The 27819-nt window shown below is 42.9% G+C and overlaps 1 protein-coding gene across 1 annotated transcript; it reads left to right on the top strand.

Moving 5' to 3' along the window:
* The first annotated feature begins 6959 nt into the window (after positions 1 to 6959).
* paplna (papilin a, proteoglycan-like sulfated glycoprotein) lies at positions 6960 to 27359 on the top strand. Its single transcript, XM_019277820.2, has 27 exons — positions 6960 to 7184; positions 9321 to 9383; positions 9957 to 10060; positions 12644 to 12704; positions 12970 to 13072; positions 13161 to 13291; positions 14739 to 14862; positions 14969 to 15049; positions 15131 to 15303; positions 16052 to 16175; positions 16273 to 16399; positions 18428 to 18632; positions 19195 to 19371; positions 19494 to 19644; positions 19817 to 19894; positions 20663 to 20858; positions 21090 to 21174; positions 21389 to 21512; positions 21844 to 22333; positions 23858 to 24016; positions 24103 to 24230; positions 24479 to 24533; positions 24694 to 24840; positions 25479 to 25606; positions 25801 to 25909; positions 26094 to 26269; positions 26703 to 27359. Exons 2-27 carry the CDS (start codon positions 9327 to 9329, stop codon positions 26861 to 26863), a joined length of 3654 nt encoding a protein of 1217 aa, XP_019133365.2. The 5' UTR covers positions 6960 to 7184; positions 9321 to 9326; the 3' UTR covers positions 26864 to 27359.
* Positions 27360 to 27819: the final 460 nt, after the last annotated feature.

Here is a 27819-nt window from a genome sequence, read left to right as displayed (position 1 = left end):
GATCTCGCCACGTTTTCTGCCCTTCATTTTTTTTACCTTTAATCACATTTCCATTCACAGCCTGCAGAGGGAGGACACACACACACACACACACACACACACACACACACACACACACACACACACACACCTGAGACTTGCCATGTCAGCTGTGTACTGTCAGCCACTGAGCAGTTCTGCTGGAGCAGTCGGAGGTTCAGTGCCTTGCTCAAGGGCATTTCAGACATAGTAGTTGTTGTTGTTGTTGTTGTTGTCGTCATTGTGGGACAGAAATGCGCTTCTCGTTCTCTCCCCTGACTGATTTCATTAAGTTTTTTTTGTTTTTCAAACCTGTCCAGGGGATTGTAAACCTGTGATCATCATCTGGTCACCGACTCTGAACCTTTAGGCTATAGCTGCCCTCATGACGCTCGCCTGGTGCTGTCCTGAACTATGCTACATCAAACGACTGATTTCCACTATACATGCATACTGTCGTGTGTTTGTTTTTGGGTTTGTTTTTCCAACATATGCAGAACAGAAACTTTTTACTTTTTGAAAACACGAGTAAATATGAACAGGGTTCCTGCACAGAGCAGAAAAACCTGGGAACGAGTGAAACGAGTCAAACTTTTGACAGGAAGTCTGTGCGTTGTTTGTTTAGCGGGAAAACTCAAAAATCCTGACGAATGAGGGAGTTTAGATTCAGTTTGATTTGATACTTGAATTTGTGTCTGGAAACATAATCACATGTTGAACTGGCTGTTTTAATCAAGTTAAAAACAAACCAAAAAGTTTAAAAAGAAAAAAAAAAGAGGATGTTCTCTGAAATCCTGATTTGTATGAACCTAAACTCTGAGCTGATGCTGACTGATGGAGGACGAGCTGATGCACTGATCACTCTTTTTGTAGTTGCACTCTTGCAGAGAAGAAACCGAGAGGGAACAATACAGCGACGTTTGTTCGGAGTCTGTTTTCCTTCTTTCCTTTTTGTTTGTTTTGAGGGAAAGTTTTGGGTGACTGGCTTTTTTTTTTTCTGTCCTTCACATGCATATGTGTGTTATGCAAGGTTATCCAATTCAGATTTTTGTTTTTTAATAAATGATGAAACTTAAAAATTCTCTTTTGAAATGTTTTTATTGGCGTCTAATCACTGGAAAATAAGAATCATTTTGTTTTTATTACCTTAGATTCACATGTTTCACAGATTTCGGTGCCGCTGTAGTTTCTCCTTCATTCTAGGGTCGCAGTTTTGGGGCGTTATTGGACAGGACAGCGGGAAGAGAGAGATCGGCCGGAGGTTGGAATGGAAACCTGGAGCACTGCAGCGAGGACTGAGCCTTCGTACATGGGGAACACACAGGTGAGCTGACAACCCCGACAGAAAATCTGTGTTATAAACTGAGGATGAAACAAAAAGATGTATTATGGGAAGTGATGAGCGTCACCCATAGCACAGATTTAATGTTGGGATACTTTGGCAACAACATTGAGCAAAAGTATTTAGTCACTTTCAAATATTGCGTCGTTAATAAACACCAAACAAAGCTGCACTGAGCTGTCTTTTAATTGGCTCCTCCACACAGAGGTCAAAGGTCAGGGTGTTGTCTCCTCTGCATCATCATCTGCGCTGATTTCGTGCCGTGGCGGCGTTGGGGAGGGATTGACGCAAAGCGTTTCTGCAGACAGACGGTGGGAACATTGTGGAAATTCCTCGCCGTGCTGATGCTCTGGCATCCCCCACGCTCGCCGTCCACCAGTGCCAACTGGCTGGTTGGCACGCTGCCTGGAGCGCCGGACGCATTAGCCGTCACCATGGGGACCGCTTGGCCTCGCAAAAGGCCGGGACAGTGGCAGTTTACCCACAATGTTTAGCCTCACGCTGTGACTTACCTAACAGGCCCTCGGAGAGGCCTCATCCCGGCTGGTGACTCCTGCAGCAGCTCGGCTGGTGAACAGCGGCAGAGTTAAATCCATGAGGGCTCGCTTGCATCTTTTCCAGACACCTGTTCTGCTCAGATTAGATCACAGCGTGCACTTGAAGCTGTTTGGGCTGCATTCCCAGAAGAGATTAAACCTTTTCCTCAATACTTATTTTTTTCCCACTGGAAGAAACTTAAATCTGTTTCCGTTTTGTTTCTCGTCTTGCAGATGTTAAATTAGACGCCACATTTCTTTGTGGGCCTCTAAGCTTGTTCGCTTACAGGTGGGTGAGACTCTCGAGTGAACTGAGGTAATCTGTCAGTCACTTTCATCCTCTGCATGGAGGGGACTTAAGCAGAGATGTTACGGCTGTGTAAGACACCTGTGTGCGTTCGAGGTCTCCCAGGATAGCTCTGCTAAGGGGATTACTGTGCAGGGAGGGATATCTGCTCCATGTGAGACATGTAAGACTTCAATAATCACTCTAGGCGAGCAGCAGACACAGGCGAAGCGAGGTGAAGCTTGGACGCAAAGAAACAAACAAAAATCATTTCAGAGATGTCGAAGGACAAGCTGGAGAGCCTGGTGAAGCACATGGAGGAGACGCTCTCGGAGATGGAGCAGCTGAAGCTGCACTGCGGGAAGCAGAGCGAGGAGCTGAGCCAGCTGGTGGTGGAGCTCCGGAGAGAGAACCAGGAGCTGGTGGAGAAGTACAACCAGCTCGCCGCGGAGATGAAGGAGGCCAAGGAGATCATAGACCAGCTGCAGGACACGAAATACGCCTTTAACGCCAAGGAGAGGCAGGCGCAGAAGCTCAACAGGCAGCTCTGAAGGCCCAAGAGGAGGATGGGAACGTGACTGTAGGTGGACGCGACCTGAAACTGGACAAGGCGGCTGGAAAAAGCAGCTTGTTGAAGAGGATTTCTAAATACTGGGTGGGCATGAAGGCTAAACTGGGCCCTGCTGTTTTCTTTAACTTAGAGAAAGCATATGTGGACATTTAGGTCCAGATGTAAACCTTAGTAATTTGAATGTAAGCTTAAATCCTGTGGCTTAGGGCTCATTTTAAAGACATGGCTAGAGTTAATGACCAGGAATCTCAAAGAAATGTGGATGTGGAAAATGTGGAATCTGGTTGAAAAGGGTTTTTTTTTTTTTTGGTGGGCAAAGATTGTGCAAAAGGCATTGTGCTCATTAGGTTTCTATAATTAAAACAAGAACACGCCTGGAGGCTCGGCTGCACGCCGACTGGAAGCCACGGGACATTATTTTTAGGTGTGTAGTGACCAGAAGAAGAAGAAGAAGAAGAAGTGGGTGGTCACCTATGTTGGTGTTAAAAATACATGATGATCTGTTTCTGCTCTGAGATGTGAGACTCGAAGGTGCCTCACTCATTCATGAGCTCTAATAAAGTGCTGCTGATGTTCGGTGTGTTTGAATCCTCAGCAGATCTCTGGAACTCGTGTTGAAGACTCCATTGAGACTGTGTCTGGTAGAAAATGTCACACACCAGCTTTACAAACTACGTTCTCATGCATGTACACCTGCAAACACATGAAGATCAGCTATGAGCAACAAACAACAAAAGATTGTCTCTTCTGAAGTTTTTAAAGACATGACGAGGAGAAAATATTCAGCATTTCCTGAGAGAAAGTTCAGAATTAAAATAAAAACAATGTGTAAAATAATTATTTTTCTTTCTTTTTAAACACTTTGAATCATTTTGTGACACTCCAGAATCAGCCAAGTCCAACGCAGACCCCCTCAACTATAGAATCAGGCGACAGTAACTTTATGGTGGGCGGCTTAACAAAGAAGCGTCTGCCCGGATGATGGTGACAGAGGAAAGATCATTAGGTAACCAAAACCAACGGTCAGAGTCCATTTAGTGTTCCGAGCTTTCGATCTGATCACATGGGGAGTTTTCTGTTTCCACAGAGGAATGTTCAAGTTTCTTCTCAGTTTCGGCTTCTTCAAGTTTATCTTTGACTTTAGAAACTACGCTTGACGAAACCTCAAGCTCAGCTGTTATTTACTCACCCATGACATGAACTGGAAAATAAAATATCTTTTACATTTCTGCAATAAGCTACATGCAGTTACTCAGGTTCTGTACTTATGTACACATTTGAGGTACAGTTCATGGGTAAATATAATACTTTTTACTCATTTATCTACTTCAATAAATAAAGATTGTACATAAAATATGATCAGTTGATGAAATATGATGCGTTCTTATAGACAGTGTGTAAAAAGTTAAAAAATAGCTCCACCTCAGCCAGCCACATTAAAATACTTTTTACTGTATAAACAGTATAATATATGATATTGAGACACTCACCGTTTAGAGTGCTTTTATTTTGACAGATTTGACCAACAGTACATAAGTAGCTGGCTGCTGTACTCACACTGGGAATGAAAGCGGGGAACTGTGCAGAACATTGTGGTGAATTTTTGTGCATGTGCTGCAAACCACTGGGATTATTTGGAGAAAGTGGACGGACATGATGTGCTTTTTAAGAGCTATGAATAAAGATGACTGATTCTATAAGGAGGTTATGACGGGACGGCAGGAGGCAACTCAATTTATGTGTGATGGTCCATTGAACCTAAGTTCTGAGGGCTGACTTTCCTTCCAGTTACCTGTGAAGTGCTTTGATTTGAAACATTTACGCTCGGTCCTGTGAGTCACTCAGTCTGGCCTGAGCGTGGAAAATGATCCTCCAGTGTAACCAGATAAACAAACATGTGGCTCGGATTGGTTTCGGTGGTTTTCGTTCGGTTTATTCACGTGAAGAAGAAGAAAAAAAAGCAGTTTAGCTGTTTGACACAAAAGAGTAAATAAGAAAAATAAATATAAATGTAATGATGTAACAGTAGAAAGTACACATTGCACCCACAGTTATGTAACTTCGTACAGTTTCAGGCTGAGGAGGAGGTGGGAGACAGACTGGCAGATGTTTAAACACAGCTTCGGCAGCGGTTTCCTCTGTAAAACCCAAAATAACTTTGTCATGTTGCTTTGATGCGATTTGAACATGTTCAGTGTGATAAAACATTTCAAATGTCAGATTCTTTCTTTGTGTTTTTGTTTTTTTGAAGAACACAGAATGAAAGATCGCTTCAGTCTCTTTGGCTTCTGGAGACTTAAACACACGTTTCACGTTGTTTTATTGTCGTTATACTTCATGATGTTTTCTAATTTGATGGAAATTGTTCATAAACACAATTTTACAGTGATGACATGTTTTAAAAGACTCCAGCTGTGGTTCTATGATTCATGTCATGTTTGGTGGTGACTGTACTTTCCCTAAACCCGAAATGAGTGTTTGGATTTTACAACAGAAAAAACAAAATACCAAAAAGTTTTTATAAAAAACAAACATTGCAGTTTTTATTGGTGGATGGCGACGTCTCATCTAGCGCCACCATCAGGTCAAAGTTTTGACTTATTCAGTGAAATATCTCAACATCAGACATGATGGATTCGTACAGATGTTCATGGTTCCCAGATGATGCATCCTAAAGATCCTCAAAGTCTGTTTACAGGCGTTAAGGAGAATGTGAAAGTCTTTTATGGCTTAAGCTGATGAACTGACTTTCAGTGTCCACGATTCACGTTAACGAGACGAGTCGCTGAGTGCCACAAATGAAGTGAATGCAAATCACCACGATAAAGTTGTTACAACACAAACACTGCAGATAGTTAAAGGTCACGTGTGTTCATGACTTCAGCTTTGCACTTTTCTGTGTTGGAGTTGTGTTTTTATGAGTTTCATGAGTTTTGAGGACATAAAGTGAAAAAAGATTTGAAGATACAGGTATGAAAATTAAAAAACTCGATGGGTGGAGTTAGAAACAAATGAACTCACCTTTGTAGCAGCTAGGCATGCAGCGATTTAAAGCACCAAAAGGTGCTGCTTCACAAATGTTTTCTTTCTTTATTTTCACTAAAACTGCAAATAAACAAACTGCTGTGCATGAATTTATCTTCTAACTTTAAAACTGTATAACTGTAAATAACTATATATAACTCTTATAACTGTAAAACTTCCTCAGATTACATTCTTCCCTACAGAATCTGTAATCGTTGCATCCTCAGCGGCTCCAGTCTAAGTATAACCCACCTGAATCTCAATTGTCAGCAGTGGTGTTGCATCATGGGCAATGTAGGCAGAAGAAAGAACAATGCATGGAATAAAAACAAATATGATGTTTTGGTTGTGCAGTACGGAAGCCCCAAGAGGTCATACATTCATTTTCGATATCTTGACTAAACAAATTAAATTAACTGAAAAAAATCAAATGTATGAATGTATGACCGCTCAGGGCTTCCGTAGTGCTGCATTTGTTTTGATACTTTTTACATGAATGTGAAAAAAAGTCAAAATCACAGAATGTGCAGATATTTTTAATATTTGTACATCATATATTTGTACATCATATATTTGTACATCATATATTTGTACATCATATATTTGTACATCATGTATTTGTACATCATGTATTTGTACATCATATATCTGTACATCATATATTTGTACATCATGTATTTGTACATCATGTATTTGTACATCATATTTGTACATCATATATCTGTACATCATATATATGTACATCATATATTTGTACATCATATTTGTACATCATATATTTGTACATCATATATTTGTACACACATGTTCACACAGACAGAATCTGACAATGATTAAAACAAACCAGCATGCTGAGTGTGAACTCCTCATTTAAAGTCATGGGGAGGAATGTTCCTCTAAAAATAAGAGTCCTGTCTTTGCATTAGACTCTGAGTGATTACTGTGGCATTACATGTGGGGGAGCGTTATAATGACGCGTTGGTTCAGGATGTGCTTGTGGTGGCCTTACAACAAACGAACACGTTGATTAACTGGTATTTTTACAGCCTGAAATTACAGACGTGCGTAAAAAGATCTCCATCTCTGTCAGGGGGCGGAGGGGGTGGAGGGTAAAAAGCGGCTGATGACGCCGCAGAGGAGGTTTCACCCACAGGACTTTCTCCTCTGCTTCTTCTTCACGGAGGTTTCCTGTTGGACACAGGCAAGAAAGGGAGGGACACACACACACACACAGATCCAGAGATCCCTCCTCATAAATCCACCACACCGCAGATCTTTCCAGACGCATCTTCCAGGTCAACGCTCCGGAGAGAGAGAAACCAGCCCGCTGCGCCCCGCACCGTGCTCCCGCAAGGATCCACCGGAGGTTTAAGGACTCCAAGAAAACGCATTGAAGCAGAGAACAGGGTGAGTAACATCAGGACTGCAGCTTTAACTCAGGAAGGATGGAAGTGTTCATCAGAGGGGATGAGAGAAGGGTTCAAAATAAAGTCTGAGTGAATCATTAATATTTATTTTATGAGAAATAAGTAAACTAGTGTAAAGAAAGAGATATCAGGAAACATTCAAACACTCATAACGATTTAAAATAGTTTCATAAGATCATATTAAAGTCATGAATCAGCCAATACAGTTGATTTCTGCTGAAATATTTATAGGGATATTATAGATACAATTGTTTTCAGGATCCATTGATTCTTTTCCAGGCTGACCAGGTGCCAGTTGCTTCACACTCACAACACAAGACACTGCTTGCCCTCTCTGCCTGACGAATAATTGTTAAGTTGGTTGGATAAAAGCGTGTACAGCCCGAGGCTGAAGGCTTTATGAGCTGGTACAATAAAAAATATTTTTAATAGCTCAGAGGACGAACACTGAGAGGATCTGATCAAACTAATCTATTAGAAAGTTAACGCACAAGTTATTTATCGAGTACAAACATGCCAAACACCCAAACATCTGTCAGCTCCAGCCTCCCAAATGTGTTTTAGTGGCTTTTATTGCTCAGCTTAAAGTCTCGACTTTAACTTGTCTAATGTGCTCTACAGTTTGTGAGGAGACATTCCTGAGCTTCACTGCAAAACTCATGATGTTTATTACTCAGACATTGATGGTCAATATTAAGTTTCTGAATCGATCTGTCGATTTAAGATGAAATAACATCAGATTCATTTAAAGTCGTTTATTGACCAAAGTCAAACTTTTTGCAGTTTCGCTTTGTCAAAACTTTCAGTTTCTTTTAGGATTTGCAGCTTTTCTCAGTTTTACGTCACTGTGAGCTGAATGTCGTCAGGTTTGGACCAATTTAAAGAAATTTAAAGACGTCACTTTGGGGTTCTGGAAGCTTTTTTCACAGTTTTATGACTTAGATGAATTGATTAAAGGGAGAAACAGTCGAGAGGTTATCCCTGATCTGTAGTTATTGAGATTTAAATGCTGTTGGTGTGGACAGGGCAGCTCAGTTCCTGGGGAAGTTGCTCAATTTGGGGCTTCGGTGTTTGTTTGTGTTAGAGAGAGACAGATGAGACATGCTGACTGTCTGTCTTCTCTCCTCTCTGACATAATCACCCTCCGACTTGTCGCCTGGCCTTCATGGCTGCTGGGTAACTTTCATCACTGCTGGGACATTTGGCCATCGTGGCAGACGGGGGTCAGAGGTGGTTTGGCAGCTCCAGGCGACCCCCTTCCCTGTCTGTCTGTCTGTCTGTCTGTCTGGATACATTTTCAGCTCAGTCAAGCAGTAAAGTGATGAGATAGCGGAGGGAAATGATAAGGCTGGTGCTGGAGATCTTTCTCATCGAGGTGTGGCTTTGAAAAGGTCTGATTAAGATACATTTCAGCATGTAATTAGGCCTCATTATACATGCTTAGAGCTGCAACAAACAATTAATCTGGCAATTCATTTTTCTTTAGTCAGAGGTTTTGTGTAACAGTCTGAAACTCAAATATATTCAGTTTCATCAGGAGGAAACCCCAAAAAATGTTTCAAATCAAGCTGCTATCTTTCAAACTGCCTCTGATTGATAGTGATTGTCTGTTTTCCTCCTCCAATCCTCCGTGTAAACTCAGCTGGTCGGACTAACGAAAGCTGAAAGCGACATCTCCGACACACGAGGTCTGCGTCAGTCGACAGAAGCGTTAGAGCCTAATTAGAGCCACAGATGTGGATCCAGCTGCTGAGTCTCTGCTGCGGTCGGTGGCTGCAAACCAAACCACAGAAGAACAAGCTGTTGCGTCGTGTAGGTTCAGGCTGATGATCTACTTAATGGTCTACACTGAAATCTGAATCTTATATCTGATTTATAGACTTGGCAAAAACATTTTGAAACGCTGCAGGGCAACAAAACGGATGTGTACAGGCTGTTATTTGTTGTTTAGAAGAGGAGGCATTGCTCAACTCATCCAGTTGTATATGTTGGCCCAAGTCTCACAACCAATTACAGTGTTTTTGCTTTTGTTTCTGGAAAAGTTGCTCAATGTGTAAAAGCCTCGATTAGTCACAGTGACTAACTCAGGATGTCTCGTCTTTCTGTTTCCTTGCAGGGAACAATGAAGATGCTGCTGCCTCTGGTAATCCTCCAGCTGCTCCTGGCTCCAGCGCTCACGGTAAACTCCCCGAGGATCTCGAACACAGACACAATGAGCGCTGCCAAAAACCTGACACACCAAAACCTGAGACATCAGTGTGTATTTGCAGTTTAAACACTGTTTCAGGTCTAATGTAGAGAAGATAGAGACGATTAATTAACTATTTTGGTAATCAATTCATCTTTTAAGGCGTTTTTTGAGCTTAAACTAAAATGTTTCTTTTTTCTTCACATTGTTGTCACTGTGAACTGAATATCTGCAGGTCTGGACAATCTAATCTAGAAAATATACAAACATTAGTTGCAGCTCGGGTGTAGCATTTTGTGTAACATCATGTTTTAAGGGTTAGAGAATCATTTTTCTCAATATTATGTGTGATCCTCATAGAAAAATACATGTACGATGTGTTAGATTTGGTTGACAAGACAATCTCAGCTGAAGGTTTTCACACAGTCTTCTTCAGTCCGGTCGTCATCTGATTGTAGATGTTGGAGTTTCAAAGTTCATTCCTGACCCTGAGAACAAGAATAAACTTTTCAAACCCAGGTTAATGCTGCTGTGATGTATAAACCGCTCTGCCTCCTTGTTCAGGTGCCCAGTGTGGATCACTGGGAGTCGTGGGGTCCGTACGGAGAATGCAGCCGCAGCTGTGGCAGCGGTGTGACCATGAGAACCAGACGCTGTATCACCCACAGGTCGGTCTCCTGCATGGATTTAATCTATTTTTAATGCACTTAAACATGCCCGTATAAACACACACACACACACACACACACACCTGACAGATGTGTCAGCTCATTGTGAGGTCCTGAATACACACACAGTTTTTTTTTTTTTTACTCCTGTGTGAATAAAGCTGATTGTGAGGTTCGCAGGCACAGACTGTATCTTGATTTTTAAAAGAATGCCTTGAAGTCACGAGGACGTGGGCTTGTCTTACATCCAGAACACACTGCAGGGAGGGGCCCTCTGACATTAAAAGGACTTCTCTTTGTTGGGTGTTGCCCGTTGGCTGCTGAAGAGGATCAGATGAAGAGCGAATATTTCTATTAGGCCCCTTTTTAGAGTGTTTAAAGTATGATTTATTAAAACGTGTTTTTCTCAGGTTGCTTTATTAGGCTGCTTCTCTCAGAGTGAGCAGTGATAAATGCTCGTGTTGTTGCCAGCTTACACTGTAAATATTCACTTCATGGCCTCGTATTGCTGGAATCCAGCCGACATGTTGACTCATGTAACGCATAAAATCGTCTGTATTCACGAGGCGTGAAGTGATGTGTGTCTTATCTGGGTTTACCCCAAAATATTCAGATACTTTACTCCTTTAGTCTAGTAAAAGAACCAAAACATTCACATAAAATCACAGACAGTTCAACTCAACATACGTGTCAGGCTCCTCCACAGGGTCAAAGGTTAAATCTAAAAAAGCAAAGTCCTGCTGATCTTTAATCTAATTTGACCAATTTCAGCCTCAAACAGTCGTTCAAATGAAACCATCTGAGAAGTTTAAAGGGACTTCTGTCTTTGGTGTAACCGCTAACGACTCGTACACATCTGAAACGTGTCAAACTACACGCTGATATTTTAGTTTAAGAGGTCACAAGCCCCGAAAGGTCAGAATCCACCGGGTAGATCTTTAAAATTTGAAGTGTTTTTGCAGCTTATCGTGTTTTTACATCTACAGATGTAGCGCAGTAAAAAAAGTACAATCCTTCCTCTTTGAAATGTGACCTGCAACAGTCAAAAGTCATCTGTCATTCGTCAGCTATGATTACGGCCTTTCTCGATGATAAAGGTGCGCCTCAGTTATTGAACAATAACTCTGAGGAAATCTGAAAGTAAAAGAAACTGCTGGATGTTTTTTTCCTTTGAAAGGAACGATGCCCACCGGGCAGAACATGCCTGTGATGAGCGCCTTCTGTAACATGTCCAAACAGTTTGTGTCCTCGTTTGATATTTTGTTGCGTTAACGTGAGAAAGAAACGTAGTTATTCACATTCACAATGATCCATGTTAGATCCATGTGCACGCTGATGTTTGACACACCAATCTGTGTCCTGATGCTCCTTTAGATGCCGGTTTTCAACATGTCCATGCAGTCAGGTCTGTGAGTCAGAGTCAGTGAGTCTGTGTCCACGTCTTTAGCGGGATGATGAATAACTCACGGCTACCTACTGTAGTAGGATGAACTCTGTCATATCTTGTCTGCCAGGTTTGCCAGGATCACACCTTTAAATACTATGATTAGACGGCTGTTGACTCACTGTGTGCTTTACAGGAACTCCCATTTTGCCCAACATTCATTTTAGTATAAAGTTTCCTGACCTCCCTCCACAGGACTCGCACTTTAAAAGCCTCTCATTTTGCTCTGTAATCTGTTTTTAGTGCGACCGTCACTTCTCACTTTCCATCCCATCATTTTAAATTAAAAGTACTGCTTGATATGAATATTTATTTTCCATCCCTGGTGAAAAGCTGAAGGCTGGATGTTGTCACTGAGTGTTTGGACATGTTTTAGTCTCGGTGCTGGCACGCTGACAGGAGCGTGTCTTGTTTTCAGGCTTAGGGGCAGGTACTTTCTGAGGTGACTTAATCATGAGTTATCAGCATGGCTGGAAGGGAGGGAGGTAAAACAATCTGCTGTCTCACGACTCGCGCTGATGTTTGTGCGAGTCTCAGGCTCAACAGTGATGATGTTGAGGCTTCTCCCCTCGCTGAGAGAGGAGCAGATTAAAGAGGAATGCCTCTTAATGTCAGAGCTGAAACTTGTTATTTCTGTCTGAGCTGTATTTGCATACGTGCTCTGCAGCCTCACCTAGTCATTAACTGTTTCGGCATCGCGATGATGACCCATAAAGTTTTAATGGAACTTAAGTCAGAAAAGATGCAAAAGGGGAGTTTTACAGCACCCATAAAGCTGAAGCTAATGGAAACACATATTTATCTTGTCATGAGGAGCACATGAACATTAAATGATGTCTTCTGTGGCTCCAGAGGAGCTTTTCAAAGTCTGAAAAATAACCTGCCATGTCCTCAAGGTGAGGTGAGATACTGTACATGGGAAGTGTAGGGTTGTTTTTTGAGCTTTACCTTCATAGGGACTAAAAAACATCTGACAGTACTTTTTCTCTAGCACTGACTTGAATAAATCACTGCAGGAAACTCCTTCATCCTTGTGTTTATTAGAAGATACTGTGCAAAATCCAAAATAGTTACTCAATAACATAACATCTATAATAATCTAATCAGTCTCATAGTGATGCTTTATTTTCTACATACAGGTCTGATGGAGGACATAACTGTGTGGGACCAGACAAGTCTTACCGCTCCTGCAACATCCAGGTAAACAAACATCAGCTGTCAAATCTGAATCTCTTTTCTCTTTGACATTTCCCATTTTATAATCCTATAAACATGTTTATGCATTTGATAGATTTATAACATAGCTATCACATGGATGAATGACGTTTAACATTAAAATAAATTAGAGTTTCATCTGCAAATGTGCAAATATTCACAAGTGTCCACATCTGTGATCTTTTGACTGTCTGTGTTTATAAAGATGTTTTTCTTCCTGTTTAATTCTAATTCACTTTGTTCCACTCAGGACTGTCCGGAGGGATCCAAGGATTTCCGTGAAGAGCAGTGCGCCCAGTTCGATGGGACTGACTTCCAGGGGAAACGCTACAAGTGGCTCCCGTATTACGGAGGTCAGAAGTGAAGTAGAAGCAGTAGTATTTGTGGATTTGCAAGACAACATAATGGGCATCCAACTAAAATAACTCTTCTCTGTGACAGCTGAGAACCCCTGTGAGCTGAACTGCATGCCAAGAGGAGAAAACTTTTTCTACCGCCACCGCAGCGCCGTGGTCGATGGTACACCCTGCCACCCTGGGCGGAGGGATGTTTGTGTGGACGGAGTCTGCAAGGTGAACTGAACACACTCATAAGACTAGATAAACGACGTAAAGAAATGTGTGCTTTCCAAACCAAATATATTCTACTGAAGTGATAATTTGAATCATTTCTTGGATCATCAGTCCAGGTTCAGGTTGACAAACAGTTGTTTCAAAATCAGACGGTAATCTCTGAAACAACATTGAGCAAGGCTACGAGCAGCTTAGCTTTAGTTTAAGGTTACATTTAGCTTTATGGCTTATGGTACACTTATATTCAAAGATCAGAGGGCTCCAGTTGAGAACACTCCCAATGTAAATGTGCTATAAATTCAGATTTAGCCCCTTAAAAGAGATTTACATGTCTTTGTCTAAATGTGGCCTTTAAGTCCAGTTTTATCGTCTAATACCTGAAGTTACATTTCTGTCATCGACCTGTTTATGGCAAAAGGAGCAAGTCAACAACTACTGCATCTTACCCAGCATGCATCTCTATCATTAGACATGCATAATGTTGTGCTCTCCCTCTGCCCCGGAGGTGGCTGCTCAGGTAATACATTGTTCTGTGTTTTAAAAAATGAAAAAATACAACCGATCACCTCACCTTTCCATCTAATGACAGGATTAAAGTGTAAAAATACCTCAGACTGCACAGACGGCTGCTTTACAGCGTCACTTCATTAATCAGAGTGGACACAGCTCGAGGATTAGCTTCACTCTGTGGTAATGTCAAACACTTCTCCTGCTCTCCGTCTGTTCTCGTGTAATTATCTCCTCACGAAACACCTCCTCTGCTTAACCTCTGTCATCACCTCGTCTGTGGGGAGCAGCTCTGGTTTTAGATTCTCATTGTTCCTTCATGTTTTTTTAAACCTTTACGTATTTAACTTGCAGATCCAGCAGAAGTTTGTTTGCTTGGTTTTAGGATCTCTACTTTCACAGAAACATTGTGTTCCTACAATCTACTCGTCTCCTGCACCTTGTTAAACGTTAGATCAGGTCTGGTATTGGTTTGGCCTGAATGTGCCGCTCTGTGTTTGGACCTTTTCAGGGTTTGTGATGGAACGCTGAGTCTGCACTTGTTGAACATTTTAATGTGCATGTATATTTGTGTTGCCTGTAACATCGGACAACATTGCTAAGTAAAGGTGTTGGTGGAACTCATAATGTGCTAATACCTCAAGTAAAAGTATTATTGTAGTATGAAGCAAAATCAAAAGTATTGAAGTGAGCTTGTTACTCTGCACTCCTTAAGAATAAAGGCTGAAGCTGGTCATGCTGATGCAGCAGAAGGAGCTTTTTTCAGTTCTGCAAGGAACTTTTGACCTTTTGGTTCTTCAAACAACCGGCTGCTGCAAGGTCCAAACTTTAAAGACTTTAAAGTGGAATAAAAGACAAAGCTGTGATATCTGCAGCAGGCAACTCTGCTACCAATCAATGTTTGGCTCATGAAATATTTCACTCCTTTTTTCTCCTTCAGCGTCTCGGCTGTGACAACATGTTGGAGTCTCCTCAGCAGGAAGACCCCTGCCTGCAGTGTGGGGGTAACGGACAATCCTGCTACCGTGTCAAGAACAGCTTCTCTATAAGCAGCATGCCAAAAGGTACGGTGCGCTTTTTTTTTTTTAACTTGGCAACACATTGGTCACGTTCCAGGAGGCTCCAGGAGAAACGTCAGAGATGTTTGAGTTTGTAACATTTTCATCTCAGGCTACAACCAGATGTTCATCATCCCTGTGGGAGCCACCACCATCAGCATCAGAGAGACAGTGGCCACACGTAACTACCTCGGTGAGCATCAGAAGAGTCTGCACATAAGTCTGTATTAAGTTTCATTGTTTTCTGGACTGTAACCTCTCTGCATATCTATAGCTATCAAGAACCTGCGTGGTGAGTACTACCTCAACGGCCACTGGGTAATTGAGTTCTCCAGGTCGACACCCATTGCTGGAACCATGCTGTACTACCAGCGAGGAGCTGAGGGTGACAACGTCCCTGAAACCATCATCGGCCGCGGCCCCACCACTGAACCTCTTGTTGTGGAGGTAAGATTGAACATATGCTGAGTTAACTTTTGTCACTTTTGTCTCCAAAAACAAACAGTCGCTCATTTTGGGCACATAAATGTGTTTAACACAGTTTTATTGTAGAAAGAGGGAATTATTTCAGAGAGGTTGGAGAGTCATCCAAAACATTCAGGATCAACCTCAAGGGACCATGAATATTTACGGCACATTTTAGGGAAAACTGACCGTAGTCTTAAAATAAGTTGTTATGGACAAACGTAGTGGTCGAGGAGAATTGTTAAGGCATTGGTGGAACGGTCTGAAGTCTGAACAACAGAAGGATTCATCCTCCTATGAACAGTTCCCTTTGTGGTTTTTACAACCTCAGAAGTAGAAATTCTTTGAAAGCTCAGAGCTCACAAGAGAACTGAAACTGAGAGTAGCTTCATTTGGACATTGCATAATTCAACTCCTCGTAGTTCTGTTCTGAAGTTAGTGGAAGTCTGAAGACTGAATGCTGACAACTGCAGTTTAACAATGGGCCAGTGGGACAAGTTGAAACACAAAATAAGTCAACATTTCTTGGAAAGACATGAAGAAAGAAAGTCCATGTTGCTGTTGCCTAGCAGTATTTTCACAACTTGAACACTGAGCGTATCGTGTACACGACTTCCCGTGTCGCGACCATGAGTTTATTTAAAGGCAGCATCTGTCTGTCTCAAACAGAGTGGAAAAACTTGAGTGAATGTTTGTATGGAGTTTAATCTTCCCTCCTTTTTCCTCTCAGCTGATCAGCCAGGAGCCAAACCAAGGAGTGGAGTATGAATATTACCTCCCTAATGGACGCTCCAGACAGGGCTACTACTGGAGCTTTGGATCGTGGTCTGCCTGCAGCAGAGAGTGTGGATCAGGTCAGAATCTCAGAAAAAACACACGTGATAATTTGAACATGTCTGAATTCAGATCGTTAGTCGCTTAAAGCTTTTTTCTTTCCTCTTCCTTCGTTAGGTTACCAGTCTCGTTTGGTCTTCTGCACCATTGATAACGAGGCCTACCCCGACTATCTGTGTGCATCTCTGCCGAGGCCACAAACCAACCGTACATGCAACCCACATGCATGCCCACAGATCCGCAGGTAGGTCACTGATAAAATGTGATTTTTAAATAGATTTTGGCGAGGCTCAGAATATGAGAGAACATGAACTCATTGTTACTTTTTGTTTGTGCTCATTACTTGGCTTAAAGCTGGGGTAGGTCATTTATTCAGAAGCTTTTTTTGAAATCGTCAGTAATTCATTGGGAATAAATCAAATAGAAAATGGAAAGAACCAATCCAGTCCTTTAATTTGTCCCAAAATTAAATGATTGGCTGGCCTACCTGCCTGTCTATCTGCATGCACTCATGCTTGTGTACTCACTGCACATGAAAATGTATTTTTGGTGGAGTAATTTACCTACCTGAGCTTTAAGTAAAAAAAAAAAATCTTTCAAAGAAGCTTGTCTGACTGTTCTTGGTGTGTTGTGACTGTTTGAAAGGATGGCGTACCTGTATCCACCACAGTTGTGGAGATCCTCAGAAAGGCCCAGAGCCTATGTATTCAGGTAACCCGAGGTCTGTGGTCGTAGTGAAGATTTAGGTGCAAACACAGGGGGAGATCTAAATTATTAAATCACTGCACAATCATTTATAGTCGTCTTCACATTGACATCTGGTAAAATAAAAATATTTTGAACTGCTGGTTTCTAAAAAGAAACAATGAATAAATGTGACTGAAATGTCCGTCATGAACTCTCCCCCTTCAGATGTGTTTGACTCTAGCGTCTGTGTTTCGCCTGTTCTTCCATGTGGAGTGAGAACGAAGGCGTGGGGCAACTGTCCAGTTCAGAGATCTCCCTTTCAACCTTTTTAATGATCCTCATTTGTCTTGGACGCACTAAACGTCTCGGGGACGCCGAGCGGTGATTCGATGCCACATCTCCATCAAAGAGCTCTTCCTTCTTTAACCTTTCAACCTGTGGCCTCCTGTACCTGATCCCTGAGCTGGGCTGCTGCCTGATTACTTTAGCAAACTGTAAAACCCTCTGTCCCTGTCTGTTAGTGTAGCTGGTGTGTTGTGAGGTGTGCGCAGGTTAAAGGTCGTCATGCAGGGGGCTGTCGGGGTTTGTGTACATCTGAATCTGACAGCAGCAGCAGCGTGGCAGTAAAGAGCCGGGGCTACAGTCAGTGACTCTCTGGTATTTCCTGCTTCTTTTCTTTGATGCTGCTGCTGCTCAGAAACCTGAACCAGAAAACTGCACCCTCATTATCCATCAATTGAAAGATACGCTGTGTGGGAGACCTGAAGTTTATTTCTCTGAGCTCTAAGTGTGTAGCGTTGTGAGCTTGCTGGTCATTGTGTTTGTTTTCGAAGCTGCTTTACGGTCGGCTTTCAGTAATCAGCGTCTGTTCAGAATATCCAAGACGTGAAAAATACTTTTCTTTCAGCTCTAAAAGGATGTGCTGGTTTTAACATAATCACGCAGCTCCTTCCTTAGTAGTTTCTTTAAAAAGAACGCATCCTTTTTGCTTCCAAAACACTGATTTACATCTGAACTCTGAGTTCAATAACTGCTGAAATCATTAGTCTGTCGATTGATTTGTAATTCAAAGTTATTCATCAAGCCAAACATCCAAACATCAAGTATCAAGCTTCTACTTCTTTTAAGGAGTCCCTGCTTTTCTCTATTTTGGAATAATGATGATTATTATTTGACTTTAATTAGTTTAAATTGATCTTTATTTGCTACCATATATTCATGAAAAATTCATATAATGAGACTTTAATGAGTGGTTTTGTATCAGGTCTGTTTAATCTCTGGGTGTGGTTGGTTGTGCGCTCTGTTGCACATCATGCATCATACACTGCAGCAAGGTGAGAATTTAGACCGCTGGATGCCAAAACAAGATTTTCAGGGCCTGTTAAGTTGCTCTTTAATGCTGCAACCTGTCAAGAATTTTTATGTCTTAGTTTCCATGTCACCGACCACAAACACAACGTGGGGCTTCAACAGAAAACCTTCTCTCTCTCTAGATGTCCCAGATTTGTTTGATTTTCTCTGTACTATATCACAACCTCTCCTGACTTCTCCGTCCCGTCTCTCCTCTCGTCCTGGGTTTTCCCAGCTGGAGAACCGGTGAGTGGAACGCCTGCTCCGTTACCTGCGGTGGAGGCTCTCAGGTGCGCAGTGTGGAATGCGTCTCCCATGATGCTTCAGGCCCTCGTGTCGTGGAGGACGCCGTTTGCGCCGCCTACGCCGAGGCACCACCCGCTCTGCAGACATGCAACATGCACCAGTGTGCAGAGTATCGAACAACTAGATGGAGCGCGGTGAGTGAATTACTGCAGGGAGGCGACCAAAAGTGAATGAGCTATGTCAAATCAGTGTTCTGTATTTATATTCAGTACAACAATACTACATTTAGCTTGACCTTTCAACAAATGGAGTGAAAATCTTCCTGCTGCAAAATAAAGACACATTTTAAGAGATGTGATCTTGTTAAAAGGGTCAAAAGTCTTTTAGTATCAGCCAGTATCAGTATCTTTGTCTTTGTCTGGTAAGAAGAATCGTTGTCTTGTATTTATGAGGAAAAACTGCTGCTTAGCTCTGCGACTTGAATGCAATCAAGTCAAGAGTCTTAGATGTAAAAACAAGATTACATGAGAGGCTCAAACTGAAGCTAGAAAAGTCTTTTAAGCCTAAAACAAAACCCTGGGTGCGAGTTGGAAACATATTTGAGTGCGTTGGATAAAGTTAGAGACTCTGGAGAAACAAAGCTGCAGATTTTAGTCCAAATCTGCTGATATAAACTGTTTTTTAGTTTAGCTTATAGATGAACTTTAACATTTAGGAGTAATCTGTGTTATGACATGTGTTCTGTTGTGTTTGCAGTGCTCAGTGACCTGCGGTTCAGGTGAACAGACCAGAGAGGTCACCTGTGTTGGTTCAGGAGGAATGAGGCTGGAGGAAACATCCTGCAGCGCTTTGCTCCGCCCGGCCGCGGTCCAACCCTGCGAGATGCCGACCTGCCTGAGACAGATCAGCTGGCACGTTGGAGAGTGGGGCCTGGTGAGACCAGCCGAAACACAAACAGTGCAGTTACAGTTAATGTGGCTTAATGGTGAAGTGCCCTGCCATCATTTCTGTGCTTTTAAGTTCGGCAGTTTTCATTCTTCATTTTCCTTCCCCAGTGCTCCAGGAGATGTGGCTCTGGCTCAAGAGATCGGCAGGTGATCTGCTCAGACCAAGAGAGGAACCTGTACCCTGTGGATCAATGCAACGCCCACCCCAAACCCACCACAGTGGAGCGCTGCAACACCCAGCCCTGCTACCGCCCACAGGGTGAGCAGAATGAGGCCTCTTAGGCTTTTGCAACATATATCGTCACGTCACTGCACTTCACACGAGTATCAGTAGCCAAAGGAAAGAAGTGTCACCTGCTTAAAATTCACAGTATCACCTCCGTTGAACTGGGCGCTCATTGTTGTGTCTCTTCTACCTTTTCTTTGTGAAGTCGTTCCCAGCATTCAGGACCCACAAGGACACGACAACACTCAGACTGTTTTCCAGCCCTACGTGCCCGACCAAACAGGTTTGACTCAAAGTTTATCAGTCGATTAGCGGCTTCACCTCGTCACAGTGTGATCAGTTTGTGTGTGAAACCAGCCAATGGTTAGTTATTCAGAACCTCCAACGAGAGACACTTAAAAAAAGCTACTCCAAAAGTTGTGAACACGATGTTTCTCACTGCAGCTTGATATTTAAAAACCGTGGGTGTGATAGCACACTAATGATTGCTACCCTTCTGTTCCCCTGCACCCCCTCCCTGCTGATACAAGTCCTGTCACACACCCCCTTCCTTTTCCCCGACCAGCCCCTGTCCCAGCACTAATTATCCAGGCCTGATTGGCATGTTTTCAGGGGTCCATGGACACTGTCAGCCTGATTAAAATATTTCCGAAGCACTGAAGTGTGCAAATGCTGGCTGTGGCGTTCTTTTGGCATGTTCTGGCATTCTGCAGAACTGTGCCAGCGGTCAGGAATTTCAAGTTTGAGGTCTTGTGTGTGTGTGTGTGTGTGTGTGTGTGTGTGTGTGTGTGTGTTCATTTCCTGTGAGACTGTTTATTCCAATCACAGGAACTACTTGTCCTAATTCATTCTCAGCTGTTCTCCGCTTTATATATTCATAAACAAATAGCTTGCTCATATTTTTTGTTTAATTGTGTTTGTGTGTTTTGCAGCTACGCACAATAGCTTAGACTCTATTGTACATTTCTAAAGTTTCTTTGTCTTGCCTACTTAAAAACACCATGAACACCGTGGGGTCTAATCTGCCCCCCCCTGCTTGGTTTCATCTTAGCCCGCAGGCCTGAGACCAATCAGACGAACACAGTCTACGACCCTCACAGCTCCGTCCCGGCCATCCACTGCAGCCAGTCCCATTACGGCTGCTGCCCGGATGGACATACTTCCGCCGGGGGCCCCCAGGGTCTGGGCTGCCCACACGTCCCAGCTGCAGCTCCCACTGCTGTCCAGCCATCCTGCGTTCAGACAAGGTATCCAGCCTATCATTACAGTGTGGTTGAGGTTACATATGGAGTCTTATGTCTGGTGTCACTTTCATGGCTGTGTGACCGCTCTGACCAGAGATTGTTTGGTGTTACGTCTGACCACCATAATACCGCTAAGTGACCACACTGAGGTTTCAGAAATTATTTTTGGCTCAAACTTTCAGTACAAAATGTTTTATTGTTTGTACTTCCTCCTGTCTTTGTTCTGTGTGTTAGTTACGGCTGCTGCCAAGACGGAGTGACGACTGCTCAGGGCCCCAACAAGGAGGGCTGTGTGGAGTATGTGGCCCCTGCACCCACTGTAAGCAAACATGAGGTTCTATATATGGAACACAGTGGTGAAAGATTACTGAGCAGATCGGCCATAAAAACTGGCGGTTTGTTCGTCTGTTTATGGTTAGAAATTCTTTGTGGGCATTTTTTATCGTCGTGTTATCATAGCTGATAAACATCAGTGACAAAAAACAACACCCGACTATAAGAGAACATTAAAGTAAATCGATATGTTTCCTCAGGCTGCTCCTCTTCCCACTGAGAATGCAGTACAGTGCCGTACCACCACCTACGGGTGCTGCTTCGACCGCACCACGCCTGCAGGTGGACCCAACGGGGAGAGCTGCCCCAACCCACCCAACCACAGTAAGCGAATATAATTATATATATAAAGGTTTATTATTTCATGATCATCACCTAACTCAGCTTCACATGTGGATCCATCCAGTGCAATAGATACACATCCTACATCCAAAGTTTTTTTTTTTGCTTGTGGCCACTGAGATTCTTGAGGGTGAGGTTTGAGCAAAAGAAATTTTTATCCCGAGTTGATTCAGTGAATCTGAAGCTTAAACTTGCTCCCTAAAGTTTCGCTTGGATAAAATAGAAAAGCTTTAAGGTCCCCTTATCAGTTGACTGACACAGTCTTCATCAGAGGAGGTGTATTGTTGGTAACTTCACGTCTTCTTTGTTGCAGTCGAGCACTCGATCTGCTCCCTGCCTCGTGGCGCCGGCTCCTGCAGCAGCTGGACCCCGCGCTACCACTACGACGTCATCACCTCCAAATGTGTGCACTTCTGGTACGGAGGTTGCCACGGCAACAACAACAACTTCATGACCCGGGCCGATTGCCAGAGGGCGTGCCAGGTACCCGCACCGAGCCAGCCAGACCCGGCACCGGTCGCTCCCACTTCCAGAAGAGAACCTACCCCCAGGAGGACGTCACCTGGAGCAGGCACCGCAGCTGGAGGAGGATCCAGAGCAGGTGGATCCACCTCTGGAGGATCAACAGGCGCAGGGTCCCACAACATGGGGAGGATTTTCACCGTCCAGGGAGGCTCGACCAGCGGCGGCACCGGCAGACAGGCCACGAGCGCCGCCACACATGCCCACAGAGGCAGAGTCCATCTGCGCCCACGCCAGCCTCCCCCCGCTACTGCTGCACAGCACAGCGGCCCAGCAGCGAGGTAAGACCCTGAAGACCCAGAGAGCACAATGAAAAGCTCACTCCATGCCCCGGCACCGCCTCCTCTGGCCTAATAATGCTGTTAACAGCCTTCTTACCCCTGCTGAGAGCCCCAGTGAGTAGGGCCAAAGAGTGAGCTGAAACACCATCCACAGACAAATCACTTCCCCCAAAATATGATGCTGTAGCTGATGTTAAATAGTTTATCCTCGTGTCATGTTACAGATAATCGCAGTATCCAGAGTTAAGCACACACAAAGAATAACGTAACACACCCTGAATATCTTCTTCTGTTTCTGTGCTGATGTAGAAGTGTACTTTAGGGTGTGTCAGTACATCATGACATCACAGATACCAAAACTTTTAACCAGAAAGGTGCCTGGTGTTAAGTTGCTCTTTAAAGGTCCAGTGTGTAAAATTTTAGTGGTGAAGTTGCAGATGGAAACCAACTGAATACTACTCTCCTCACCCTCTTGTCCCGATCTGGAGCTGGTGTTTGGTCTGTGCCTTCTGGGCTACTGTAGAAATCCTGTAGATGTAAAAGTCTCATTCTAAAGTAACAAAAACATAAAGATTCTTATTTTCAGGTGATTTGACACTAATGGAAACGTAGTTATGAATTTTACATTCTCACTTAAATGTTATACACTGGACCTTTAAGACTTTATATTCAACATGTTTAATCATCTGTACAACAGAACATTTCGTGTTTTGTGCTTCGTTTTATGTAACACGCTCTTCACTGTGATGCTGATGTATCTAAACTGCTTTGTAAAAATACACCTCAGCTACGCTGCTGTTAGCTCCACAGACTCTTACGCTCGCCTTCGTATCAGCTCCTTGTTTCTCCCTCTAACCTCCACAAAACGTCTGGAGAAGTCGACAGCCTCGCAGCGACCACTTGAATGGACATCTTTTACCGTTTAATGCTTCTCCGGGACCTTTTCTCTGTCTGTCTCTGAGTTCATGTTAGTCGTCTCGTGCTTATCTGTGCCTGCTACCTCACCGTGTCAGTCGTCACCACCTCTGGGCTTTTGTGTTGTCACCTCGATGTCATTAAATCAAACTAATAAAGGTTCAGCTGTGATGCTTCACCTGTCTGTGTGTCTGTCCTCACCGTGTGTTTGTGTAGTTGTAGCTACGTCACAGGTGTTAGTTTTCTTTGGGTGATGTTGCTTCGTGTTGGAAAATCGTCATTTGTCTCTTTGAGTTTTAACATTTGTTGTTTTGTGGGTGAAGGTTTCGTTGTTGTCTCGTCACTTTTCATGTTGCATGGGCCACAGTGTGCCAAAGCTGGGTTTCTTCTCTGTCTCTTCTCTCTGTTAAACTTCTGAAGCCAGGTTGTGGGCGATCTTTATGCTTGCTTTGGTGACTACTAATCAAAGTACCAACAGTAGAGCATAAAGTGACTCTTTCACTCTTTCCTCCTTTCGATCTTCTCTTTCTCCTGATCCTCCTTCCTTCTTTTTTCCTCTCCTTCCTTCCTTCCTTCCTTCTATCCTTGTATCCCCTCCTCTGTCCTCAGTCTGACCCTGGGTGAGGTGACCATCGATAAGACCGACCCCTCTACAGTGGAAGCTTTAGTTGGCCAGACGGTCGTGATGCCGTGCAGAGTCAGCCCGCCTCCGTCCTCTACGGTCATCGTGGAGTGGAGAAGAGACGGCATCCCTCTGTCCACTCACAGGTCAGTACAAACACACACACACACTCAACACAACTTTACTTTCTGTCACTGTTTGTGATTATTCTTACCTCTTACATTTTCTTCAGGCATCACCAGCAGCCCAACGGCTCCCTGTTGGTCGGCCCTCTCACTAAGTCAGACTCTGGTTGGTTCTTGTGCGTGGCTACTCGTGAACAGCAGAGAGATCACCGCTACATTTACCTGTCTGTCACAGGTAATGCAGCAGCATCTGTATGAAATACTTTCATGAGTATATAGTCACACATTAACTGTGCAGGAATTCCTTAACCAGTCACTTTACAATGTGACCAAAATGATAAGAATGTCAGTCTGGTCACTCGAGAAACACCCCCAATGTCTTCATTTATATAACGGTGTCAGTCAGGTCATGCTCACCTTTAATTTTTTCACATGATATGTTAATGTGTCATTATGTGATTGAACTTGACGTGTGTCTCATAGAGGGATCGTCTCAGCTGACTCCTACCTCGCTGCCCAGAGACGGACCTTTCCCTCGGTGAGAAGCTCTCGTTCTCTCCACACACTCAAATGTTTTTTCCTGTAAAATACAAAGAAGAGAACTTGAAAATCATACACACAAACACACAAACATGTGGAGGAAATCAGTGATGAAACCGTCACTGACACCAGCTTCCTGTTCCTGTGATTCCTCTCAGGTTCAGCATCGAGCGGTCGAGCTCGTCTTTGTTGGAAATGCGATCGGGACAAACTGCCAGACTTCCCTGCAAGATTCTCCCTCCGTCAGCGAGTACGTCTGTCCACATTCAGTGGACTAAAGACGGACAGATCATCTCCGACTCCAGGTAATCATCATACTGCTCTACAGATGAGCGTGTCAAGAGAAACACCTGATGTGATGCAAAATTTATTTTACATGAAAATGAAATGATCTATAATCACAAACTTTGGTTAGGCTTTATTATATTCATATTTTACGTAGGATTTTATACTGTAACTCTTTATATCTAACACAGAAGATCTTCATTGTCTGTCACACATTTGAGCAGTTTACACAGAGAGACTCTTAGCTAGTGCAAGTCTGTCTCAGAATAAAATTGAGATATGAAGAAAAGGTGAGAATCACGTCAAAGTTCCAGTTCAGATGTCTGAATATTTTCTCTTTCACAAGTTTACTAGTTAACTTCAGTTTATGTGCACTGTCAAGTCTCCTCATCACACTTGTATAAGTTGCAAACTGTTGTCTGATGTCACAAATCCTGCTGCGGTGAGCACAGAGAAGACCCAGCAGACGTCATCCGTCCATATCATGTCAAACTCTGCTCGTACATTGTTCTGCAGACTGAAGGTCAAACATCCAGCCTAGGTACATTTATGAGTGGACTGGGACTTAAAAGATTGCTGTTCTGGTTCTCAGTATTTTCACAGTGTGTTATTGCTACTTGAGTAAAGTATCTGCATACTGAATACTGCGATGTTGCAGGTACACACAACACTCAGACGGCACGCTGATCATCGGCCCTCTGAAGTCTGCAGACTCTGGTGTTTACACATGTACGGCCTCCACTCAGCAGCAGCTGGAGCAGAGACAGCTGCAGCTCAAAGTTCAAAGTGAGTTTCATTCATGTCCGAACACAGAACATGTCGCCGTTAACATGTGTGTTCATTACGACTGCTACAGACTTCTCCTGATGTTGTAATTTCACTTTATCACCAGCAGAGGTCAGTAAATATGCCTGAGGTTCAGTTCCTCTGGTGGATATCAGAACAGAAGTTAACTGTGTGGTTCTGGTTTTATTGTCCAGCGGACCTGAGGATCACCACAGCTCCCAATAACATCCAGGTGTCTGAAGGCAGCACGGCTCTGCTGCCCTGTGTGGTGTCAGGAGACAACGTCAATATCGGCTGGTCCAGGTAATAAATTATCAGGTTCAAGGATTTATTAATGTCTTTATCCTGCCAGATCTGATGATGAATTGATGCCCAAGAATAATCACCACATGAAGTGTTTTTTGTTTTTAAAAGCATCTATCATCTAAAAGAAATAAAGTATGCTTCACAAAGCTCACAGGCCTCCTCCTCTCCTCTCTCACTACAGGAACGGTGTACCGGTGCGTCCGGACGGTCGTGACATCCTGATGTCTTCAGACGGCAGCCTGATCCTGAATAACGTGAAGCCTTCGGACGAGGGCACGTACACCTGCAACGCTTACACCGGCATCTACTCTGTGAGCGCCACAGCCGAAGTTAGAGTCATTAAAGACACGCAACAAGGTGAGAGTGATGAATGTAAACTTTTATTTTAACAATTAATAACAGATCTGAGCATCAGAAGAAGATTGTCTTACTTTTATCTACAGATAAGAATTAATTTTTTAATCAATTAGAAAAAACTGTTTAAATTCTGATTTTGACATCAGTTTAAAAAATGAGTTTCTGGTCTGTTAATGAGATTGAATTGCCAGTTGCTTAACTTTATTATTCTCTGAGTACTACTATTTATGTTTTCAGTGAAATGATGAATCTTTTTCAGACAAAACGATGTAGAAAAACTTAAATCTGTGCCATGCAGGTGAGAGATGAGCAGAGAGAAAGAGTAAAACAATCTGGCATTATGAATCTCATTACTCAAAGAACACACAGTAATCTGTGTTTTATTGAACTGATTTTATGAGGCAGGTATTTTAAACATCTGTGTCTGTTGCAGGTGTTGATGTGCCGCCAGAGTGCGTGGACCAGCCCGAGCTCGCCAACTGCGAGCTGATAGTTTACGCCCGACTTTGCTCCAACTCGTACTACTCCAGTTTCTGCTGTGCCAGCTGCACCAGGCACTCGCTGAGGAACGACAGGTTCGGTCGGCTCGGCTGAAGCTGCTGTGGGTTTTCCACAACACTGAATTTCTGCAATTGCCAAACTGACTCAAAACACTCAAATCTGTCCAGGTAGTGCAGAATCATAACTCAAAAATGCAACAAAAAAAAGGGACTGAATATTGTAGAGGGAGTTAAATCTGTGAGCCACTTGTTTGTACACTGAATATGGAACATTAAATAGGTGCCTTAAAGATAAACGTATCATGTAAAGTCTGAATGTGATGAAGCAAAAGTCTCACTCTGCCACGTCTTTAACATTTAAGTTATTTACTCACTGGACCAACTGTGCACGTTCTCTGTTTTCTAGAGAATTCAAAGTTCATTTAAAGGATTTAAATTTAAATTATTCCATCTCTGCTGTACTGTTTTGACCACTGCTCTGTTTTTAATCTATATTTTGGCATTTCACTGATAAAGGCTTGTATTTTCTCTTTGTTTATTTTTATGTAATTATTTTAAAATAAAAATAATATTTTGATAAAAAAAAAAAACAGCTCCTGGTGGTTTGAATGTGAATCCTGCACGACTCGATGTTCCAGTTTGTTCCACAAGGGGTCGTTCATACTGAGGAGCACTGATAGAACAGGCTGTGTTGACTGACAGAAACATTTAGGAATGTCTTATAATTGAATTTGCATCAAGGTAACTGTTTATAACAACACCAGGCTGATATTTTGCTGTTCAGATGAATAACCACAGAGCCATGTTTATTCTTGCAGATTCATGCAGACATATCTGGAGTCAATCTGCCCTCCATTCAGGACAGTTTCTTTCCCCACATCATCACTATAGTGAACAGTTTGGTTGGTTATATAATGTCAGAAAATGCTGCAATAATCCTGCAACCCCAACTTGGAAATTATATATTTATTAAAGGCTATATACTGCATTTAAACATGTATGCATGTATATATGGGATAACCACCTACTTCATGTATATAACCAGTTATT

The sequence above is a fragment of the Larimichthys crocea genome, chromosome XXIV, assembly GCF_000972845.2.
Source record: "Larimichthys crocea isolate SSNF chromosome XXIV, L_crocea_2.0, whole genome shotgun sequence".
NCBI lineage: Eukaryota > Metazoa > Chordata > Actinopteri > Sciaenidae > Larimichthys > Larimichthys crocea.
Note: the sequence above shows the minus strand (reverse complement) of the source record. Positions and strands in the feature narration are given on the sequence as shown.

Coding starts and splice junctions, on each gene's coding strand:
- paplna (XM_019277820.2), top strand. CDS start 9,327: ATGAAGATGCTGCTGCCTCTGGTAATCCTCCAGCTGCTCCTGGCTCCA. Junction 15,050..15,130: donor GGCCACACGTAACTACCTCG/GTGAGCATCAGA, acceptor GCATATCTATAG/CTATCAAGAACCTGCGTGGT. Junction 19,895..20,662: donor CTACGTGCCCGACCAAACAG/GTTTGACTCAAA, acceptor GTTTCATCTTAG/CCCGCAGGCCTGAGACCAAT.